The 9,076-nt window shown below is 39.8% G+C and overlaps 1 protein-coding gene across 1 annotated transcript; it reads right to left on the minus strand.

Annotated features, from left to right (window-relative positions):
* Nucleotides 1–129: 129 nt before the first annotated feature.
* RPL9 (ribosomal protein L9) lies at nucleotides 130–8,915 on the minus strand. Its single transcript, XM_063310705.1, has 8 exons — nucleotides 8,774–8,915; nucleotides 7,468–7,520; nucleotides 7,242–7,357; nucleotides 4,470–4,565; nucleotides 4,179–4,311; nucleotides 3,456–3,536; nucleotides 2,304–2,423; nucleotides 130–255 (listed from the first exon to the last, which is right to left on the minus strand). Exons 2-7 carry the CDS (start codon nucleotides 7,511–7,513, stop codon nucleotides 2,317–2,319), a joined length of 579 nt encoding a protein of 192 aa, XP_063166775.1. The 5' UTR covers nucleotides 7,514–7,520; nucleotides 8,774–8,915; the 3' UTR covers nucleotides 130–255; nucleotides 2,304–2,316.
* Nucleotides 8,916–9,076: the final 161 nt, after the last annotated feature.

The following is a 9,076-nucleotide window of genomic DNA, read 5'->3' on the forward strand; positions in this document are numbered from 1 at the left end:
ACAGCGCAACCTAAAGATACTTATCTTACCGTGTTTATGTTGTAATGGGCAACTGAGCAGTCCATCCTCAACATTACTAGTGCCTCAAGAGTTAGAACTATTCCATGCTCAATCACAAAATACAGGATATTGAAAGATTAGGGTTTTATTTTTCCTCAAAAGATTCTTAGGCGGTTCAGTTCAAACAGGCAATTCCCAATCTGGATCGTAGGCAAGGTGCGTCACATCCCCAGTTTGCCATCTCAGGACCTAAAACTATAAAATAGATTATATTGTTGAAGTAGATAGAATACTAAGAACATAACATTACTTCTATTCTCTGACAAACATCTTCAAGGGAATGTGATAAGCATCAAGGTTCATTTAAGTTCGTTTCTCTTTTAACCAGAGCTTACAAGCTATTTTAAAACATGTTTAATGTAATGAATGAAGAATGGGTGTAAATCTATGCATGTGTAACACTGTTTTGCAGTCATCGGATTACAAATACCAGGATAGCAAATGACAATCTTTATTTTACAGAAAATGAGTTTCACCAATATTACTGATTTCTGCCATATAGGTGTTCTGTTTGGAACACACAGCAGCTCTAAATCTCACAAATAGACACACTAACTACACTCTAAGAAAGGACAGGAGGCCCTAGCCAGGTTCTAAAAGTTTGTAAAAGGATCCAGCACAGTGTGGAAAAAGCTGGAAATACTAAGGCAAAAGCTTTCCATTTCAACTTATCAGGTGTTCTAAATAGGTAAAATAGGCACCACACATACATGGCAGCCTTTGAACGTGTTATGTTAATGTTACAGCTGTGATGGGAGAGTGCACTGACTGCTATCAAACTAACACGAATTTTTTTTTAGTAAAGTTCTTAAAATTTGATCGAGATAGCAAGAGGGGGACAAGGGGAGAACACAAATATAAAACTAAGGCAAATTTTATGAATGAGTTGCTTACAGATGTAGATTATATATGGAAGATTACAATGAAACACAACCATCCTCTGTTGAAACTGTGGTGTAAAATTTTTATACATATATACATGTATGAGCTCTTACATGTATGTTTATGTTGTTCTATTGCATTTTTTTCCTTTTGCTATTTTTCTCCATTGTCCTGTTTTGTTAAATAAAGGCAAACCAATGAAAATCACCTGACAGTATCAGTTTGTGAAATGAATACATATCGATCAATAGATACACATCCCTCTTGAAAGATGAGACTATTGGATATTTTAGGTTTCCAAAAAGATTTCTATTTCTAAAAGATTTTAGAAAATATTTTAAAACAAGAAAGGGTAGGAGAATGTATCCATTACATCAGCACAAATGCTGAACAATAATCTGAGGTGCAAATCTCTGCTGCAAATCGTAATTTTACTGTTTTGTGCCATGAGGGGAGACTGTCTTTTTATTGACCTTACCTTAAACAGTATGATATACATTAATGGCATTATAACTTTGGCAAATCCTGAAAAGCTAATCAGCACTGTAGTCAGTACTTGGATAGGAAAGACCATCAAGAAGCTGAAGGTCAGACTGGAAAACTGAAAAAACGTTCTGGAAGGGCAACCGCAAAGAACCATTGGCAAGAAAACTATTTAGGTATGTTTGCATGGTCACCATCCTGGCAAGGCACCAGCTATTCTTAACATTAGGACTAAAATTCCTAAAATTATAACAAGCAGGTCAGGTTCAAATGGCTGTAATAATGCTTTCATCATTACCTATTTCAATCAATTGCAAGCTAAAATGAGAAATATCCTTTCTCAGTTATCAAGTTTTCAGATGGGATGGAGAATAAAATTTAAGTGCCTTCCCCTCTACCTGCACAATTTTATGAGCAACACTTCACTACTCCAAAGTATAAGATATATAGGACCATTTAGCAAACCGCCTCCTAGAGTCGGACACAACTGGACTTAATGTCAAGGGAAACCTTTACCTTTACCTACCAAATGGTAACTTACAAAGATGTGATGGTAAATCAGGGTGTATATTATACCTCCAAGCCTTAAGAAGTTTCTTATCACTCCCCTCCATCCTAGACTGTTAATCAATCACCCAGCTTACCTAATATTCATTATAATGGAAGCTACTACTTAGTAAACAGTTCTCTACTTGCTAAAAATATCCTTAGAAATGGTCCAGTAATATGTAGCGCTTCAGAGGTTCATGGCTGAGACAAGAACTGAAGTAAGGATTCATTGAATAATTGAATTATTCCACTATACTGGAACAATTGTCTCTGCTCTTTTGAATATCAAAACTCAGTCCTGGATACAGCATAGTGAACATGTCACCAACCTATTAATGAGTTTTATTCATCTGCTTGTTGTACTGTTCCCTTCTCAGAGACATAGATACCATCCAAAAATTTTCTGATATCTTTGTTCTTGACAGTTGTGGCCTGCTGGATCAAGGCAGCTGTAAAGAAAACCAGATGATTCTATTTAGCTTGGCCTAACAAAATAGTTACATCCTCTAAAATTTAAGCAACTGATTTAACAAGAGCTAGGGCTAAAATCAAATCAAATTAGGTAGTGAAGGTAAACTCAGTCCCATTTGTAGCAAGCTAACAAAACAAAACAAAAAAAAAGCATGCAAGAAAACATTTGCAAATCTTGTTGAGAATACTAATCACAATGCAACAAAGAATTTCCCTGATTACATCTATTTAAACAAACCGTTTTCAGATGTTTTTTGCTCTACAAGGGGCTACCCTTGAAGAGTATGCGGAAGCTACGGCTGGTTCAGAATGCGGCTGCGTGACCAGTCTTGGATGCCCCAAGGATGGCGCATGTAATACCACTGCTGCAGGAGCTGCACTGGGTGCCAGTTTGCTTCCGGGTCCAATTCAAGGTGTTGGTTATCACCTTTAAAGCCCTTCATGGCATGGGTCCAGGTTACCTGAGGGACTGTCTCATCCCCATTACATTGACCCATACCACCTGGTCAAGCAGAGAAGGCATGTTGCGGACTCCATCCAGGAGAGACTGTCAATTGGCAGGGCCCAGGAAGGGGGCCTTCTCTGCCATGGTCCCCACCCTGTGGAACACTCTTCCCCCAGAGGTGAGGCAGCCCCCCTCTCTCCTGGCCTTCCAGAAAGGGTTAGAGACCTGGCTCTGCCATCTCGCTTGGGGTGGGAAGGGGGGTAGTCAATCCTGGGGGTGGTTAGCACCCTAAAGTGGCTCCTGTGTACTTATGAATTTAAATTAGAACTTTTAATATTGCCATCCTGGGTTCTATCTTATAGTTGTATTTTTATTTAGGGTACCTTGTTTTTACTGTATTTTAATCTCTCTCTAGCTTTACTGTAAACCGCCCAGAGTCCCTCTTCTGAGGGAGATGGGCAGTGATGAAACTTGACAGATAGATAGATAGATAAATAAATAACATAAATACAAACTTGGCAATGGGACAAAGTGCATTACATAATATAAAGCTCAACTGACATACCAGAGTTAGATACCAATTCAATGTCATTTCCTTCAAGGATCAGTTCATCTTTCTGGGCTTGAGACACTGCACAATTAACACCTAAAGTTAAGGAAAAAAAATACTTCAGAAAAGATTATTACTGAAAATAAATGAAAATGTATTCAAAGGAAGCCATTTTTTTTTTACTCAAGAAAAAACAAATATATTATTAGTGCATTCACTATATTTTGCCTTTCAAAGGTAAGAACTGTTTTCCCTTAAGGAAGCTTACTAGCAAATCCAGAATAATCATTACAAAAATGTCATCCTCTACAACAAGCATACATTACAGCAATGACATACTGTGCAGCTGCTTCTTTTTGCATTTGGTGGTAATTCAAAATGCTCTAAGTGCTCCATAGTACGCACAAACCTCCAAGACTATGAATACCATCTTGACAATTCGGTAGTTGTATCAAGAAAAAAAATGTGGTGGCTGATATACCATATACTATAAACTTGCCTTTTTGTAAAAGCAATGAAATCAGTATATAACGACTTTCCCGTGTATTCCAAGATTCATCTAAGGCAGTGTTTTTCAAACTCGGCAACTTTAAGATGTGTGGACTTCAACTCCCAGAATTCCACAGCCAACCAGTTTGAAAAACATTGATCTAAAGCATATAGTACTAGAATTTCCCTTGCTTCCCATTTTAACTCACGTCCAGGTAATCCATCATCCCATGTTAACAAGCTCCTTACCTGGCCTCATACGCACTCGTCGGATATACTTCTCCCCAAGGAAATTACGGATCTCCACCAGCGAGCCATTTTCCTGTATAACCACGTTGATGGGGAAGTGAGCATACACAGACCTCATCTTGTAACGAAAGCCCTGAAATTACACATGTAGATCAAACCAAAGAAAGAAAAATGTCCTACCATTTAGGATTCTGAAGAGTTACACTAGCTCATCCAAAATGAGCAGCTGCAAAGCTGAACTTAGCTATATTAACATATTTTGCCTTTTAAACTCAGTGTTAAGAAACTTACCAACGTAACCCCCTTGATCATGTTTTGCACATGACTGCAAATTGTGCGAACAGTTGCCAGCTCCTTTCTGTTACCCCACCATTTGTCAACACGCAGCTAAAAAGTTTAAAGCACAGAAAAATTAATTTCTAGTTCATAACTAGAGTCCAAGTCTTTCTGAAAACATTTACAAGTCTGGAACATTTCATTAAATTGAGTTTTCTACATCTGCAGCTATTTATATATTTCTAGTGAACCAAATATATTATTACATTAAGCTGTTTTATTATTACTTTATAGGTGACAGCACACACTAGGAATCAAACTTGACTCAATGGTGCCTAACAAACTATTCTTAGATTATAATGTATCTTTATTTCCATTTCAACCAAATACTGTCTCCCAGGATTCTTTCCACTATTTACAGACAAATCGGGGGAGGATTATGCCCTCAACTTACAAAGGAAGATACAGTGCGGAGGTGAAGGGGAATGGACAAAGATCTCCTAAAATGTAAACCTTCATTGGTGGCTGAACTTTGACAGAGAAACTCAACTGACCAAGCTCTCTTTTTTCTTCTGACTGGTAGCCTAGGCCAGAGTGGTTCCCTACACATCCAAGTTCCCAGCAAGCCAGAGAGCAGTACATTCCTGCACTTAGAGTCACCTTGCTCCACACCACTGAATACACGTTAACTAAACAATTTTCACAGTTGTAGAGCAGCTTCCATGCCCCAATCACACAAAACACTATCATTTCAGTAAACCAAAGATTGCTTCACAAAATACAACACGTCTTTATCCAAACTGTGCATGGGAACAAGGGCAATCCTGTGTAGCTAGTAAATAGGTGTGCGACGTGTACACAAGTCCAACCAGCAGCAATTTCTGAAACGGCATTGACTTGTCAAGCTACTGCAACCGTAGCAATTGCTTCCAATGGTTTGCCAATTTCATCTTTACATACTCAGTTCACGTATTGTAGTATCACAGGGATACGCAAGAAGGAATGTTCAGGAATCATCCATCGTATGAGAAGTTAGGTAATTCATATGTTAATTTCATATGCACTGAAAGTCCACTGAGCATGTCAGGCTTCACTAGATTGTTTGGAGCTTTTTCCAGTTCAAGTTTTGGTGTTCAATCCTATAACCCTACGCTTGATTGAGCTATGATGGGTTAAATAATCAGCATGAAGGAAAGGATGAAGGCCAGTATCATAAAAATCTTATCAGAATAGGCGTATAATACAAATACATTCTGTAAAAAAAATTGTGCACGTAGTCTATGAAAAAAACTGAAGCATTAAGCAAACAAACAAACAAACAAATAGCAAGCATGAAAATACCTCGTATTTGAGACACAAGAAAAGCCATCTCAGTGCTCCAGAATTTTAACAACACTGCAATGATTCACATGGATCTTAAACATTGCAGCTAACCAGTAAGATTTTTTTTTCCCAACAGAACAACTCCTTTAAGTCCCACTGCTGCACTTTATTGCAATACTGAGCCATTTTACACCTTTTGGCACCTACTGTCAGAACCCACAATCAAAGAATCGTTAAATCGTTCGATTGTGTTCTCTGCCATCGAAGCAATGCGTGTCAGGCTCCGGATGGGAGGGGGAGGGATGCTGAGGGTGCGAAAGGATTATGTGCCATCTAATGGTGGGGTCCAAGGTCGTACTAGGCGGAGAGGAGTAGAGTTGGAATGCTGACCTGTTGAGGGAAAGGGGGGATGGAACGTGAAGGGGGTTCTGACATGTCTGTGTGCTTTTTATTTGATAGCCTGTGTGAGAGCTGTTTTTAGTTGTGGCTTTTTGCTTTAATCTGTACACATCATCAATAAATCTGAAATCTGCATTTCATCTGGGTGCACGAGTCAGAAACTTATTGAGTCAACTCTGTCAGAACTTTACACCTACATCTGAAAACTTCCTTCCACCATGTCTTACTTTTACTGACTTACATCAAAAACATTCCCTGAACTTTCCTGCCCAAGACAGATTGCAGCTCCCTTAAGCAGCTGAGCCTTATGAACAGCTAAGAAGAGCAAAGTTACTCAGAAGCATTTCTAGTGCCTCAGAAGAAAGTACCAGATGCAGTCCACAAATAGCAGGTATACATTTGCTCCAAACAGTTTCAAAGAAATGAAGTAATGGGATAATTTGTAGCAGGTTCTGTTGAATCTCTCTGACATTTTTGCCCACTGCCTTCCAGGCAGAGGATAAGAGCTTTAACTCATCACAGAGGTAAGTTCCATGCATAAAGCCCCAGGTTAAATCTGGGTGGATAGGAAATAAAATTAAAAGCTTCCTTCAAATCAAGATGATTTCAAATGACTTAGTTCCTGGTGCTCTCCCATCCAAGCCCTTAACTGGTCTGAATTTACTTAACTTTTTGAGATCAGCTGAAAGAGCCCTACTTGAAATGCTGGTAGTTAAGCACAGACCATACTGAAGCACTTAGGTAAAATTTAAAACAGTGTCTTATATAAACAGTGTCGTATTTAGCAATTTTGCAAAGAAAAATTGGAGATGAGAAAAATTAAGCATTCTTCTCATCCGCTAATTTTCCTCTAAAAATTGTCCTATTTTACAACTGTCTGATAGATTCTAGTTCAGAATCTGAGACAACATCCAAATGTCAAATTCTACCCATACAGCCTCAATAAATTTTGAATCACATTTCAGATGTGACAGGAAATCTGGAAACCTGACACAGGGGTGATATATTTCACACCAGCAAAAGCAGGGGACAAGCATTAACAATGAAGAATGAAGACATTCTTACCTTCTTGCGTTTTTTTCCCAAGAGGGAAAGCTCCACATTGATGTGGTTGAAGTCCCTTCTCAGAGTTCCTCTGGGACCTTTGACAGTAACTGTCCGCCCCTTCAGAATAACATCGACTGAAGGGGAAAAAAAATTAGCTTCAGTAAAGCATCAAGACAATAGGTTATATGCATATATTTTTTTTAAAAAAGTATTTGTTTTAGGATAGCACTAGCTATACCCTTACCTTTCTCAGGAATGTCAACTGTCTGGTTACTGAGAATGGTCTTCATTTTAAATCTAATAGAAAGAACAGAATGGGAAGTTAAGAGATATAATTTTTTTTAATAAAACTTCCACAGAATTTAAAGCATGGCACCTTGCAAAAAGCTTCTGGAAAACAAATTTTAAAGCTGAACTGCACTGTTGCATAGCATAAAAGATATTGCACTAATATCTTTTACTTCAGTACCATTTTTATACAATTGTCCTATCACCTAACCTTTTCTTGACCATTGATTCGAAAGAGCTTCTACAACTTTCAGCTCCTCAGACTGTTTAAACCACTTGTTTTCCTAGATTTCCCTCTTGTTAAAAGGGGAAAAGAGCTGTAATACTGAACTGTCTGGAAAAACACACCTTCTATTGTTTTAATAAAATTTTACGCACATCCCTGTAAAACATAGCATATTTCAATCACAGCTTGAAGCTGGCCTAATAATGAACTCACAGTATATATACATTAAAGTTCTTTAATTTGGTACAATACTAACTATAACTCCTTGACTGGATGTAACAGTGATCTGTGATTAAAGGCAATGGAGAGTGGTGAAAAGCTTTTGCACACTGGCTCAATAAGATGACACATAATCATTCCAATGTTGCCATTGTGCACCTATTATCAGCTCTGGGAATCCTTTAAAAAGTTCTAATGCGGACCCCACTGTAGCCTTTCCCAAGCAAGGAAAAGAGTATTGGGATCTGAAAATTCCCAGCCTTCGGAAATCAGGAGTTGCGCCCCCAATCCGTTTTTCCCTTCATATCTTGATACTCCTCTATGAACTCAAAGTGGTTTACGTCTTATTACTGGAGTTATATTGGTTTTTTTCCCTCCGGGAACTCAATGGGTTTTTACACGCGGCTCTCCTTTCATTTTGCAGGGTGGTATGAAAAGGAGAAGCCCGGCTCGTGGCTTCAGTCTTAGTCCACCGCCTTCTCTGTTGAGGTACGCTCTCATTCGAGCCAAGCTTCCCTCCTCCTTGGGGCGATGCTAAAGCAGCTCCAGGCCTTATTCACTTGCGGCCATAAACAGGCTAGTTCACAGAGCACTGCGGACTCCTCTTCCCCGAGCACAATAAAGCAGAGAATATCGGAACAGTAAGGAACGTGCCCATCAGATACCCAAGCTCGTTCAGCGGGTCGCGCAAGCGCAAGCTAAAATAGGGCGCGCGCGTCCCTCTCCAGCCAAGTTGTGCGAGAATGCGGGGGGGGGTACTATTTCTGGGGGCCTCTCTCCGAACCCGCGCCGACCCCAACCCGGAAAGCATTCTCACTCCTAACGCAGCGCCCCGGACGGGCTTGGCCCGGAGCGTTCTTGATATCCGGCGGGACCACCTTGGCAGATGGAACTGGATTCGTCTGCCTAACTCTGGATGCGAAAATAAAACCGGGCCTCACCTTCACGTTGACAGAAGAGCGGAAAGGAAATGCGTCTTGCGTCATCACGCTTTTGTAAAGCACGTCACGTCTCCGACAACGTCACCGCGTTCGGGGTCAAGTCCTGAGCGGAGGCGCGACCAATCGATCGCCCGTCAACGCTCCAGTCGAAAAGGGGAGATAGCTGAGCGCCGAGGTCC

This window comes from Candoia aspera, chromosome 8, assembly GCF_035149785.1.
Source record: "Candoia aspera isolate rCanAsp1 chromosome 8, rCanAsp1.hap2, whole genome shotgun sequence".
Taxonomy (NCBI): Eukaryota; Metazoa; Chordata; class Lepidosauria; order Squamata; family Boidae; genus Candoia; species Candoia aspera.

Excerpts from the sequence above, each read along its gene's own strand:
- RPL9 (XM_063310705.1), bottom strand. The coding sequence starts at position 7,513 with ATGAAGACCATTCTCAGTAACCAGACAGTTGACATTCCTGAGAAAG. Across the intron at positions 4,566-7,241 it reads TGGGAAAAAAACGCAAGAAG|CTGCGTGTTGACAAATGGTG; the intron begins GTAAGAATGTCT and ends TAAACTTTTTAG. Across the intron at positions 3,537-4,178 it reads ACGAGTGCGTATGAGGCCAG|GTGTTAATTGTGCAGTGTCT; the intron begins GTAAGGAGCTTG and ends CCTTAACTTTAG.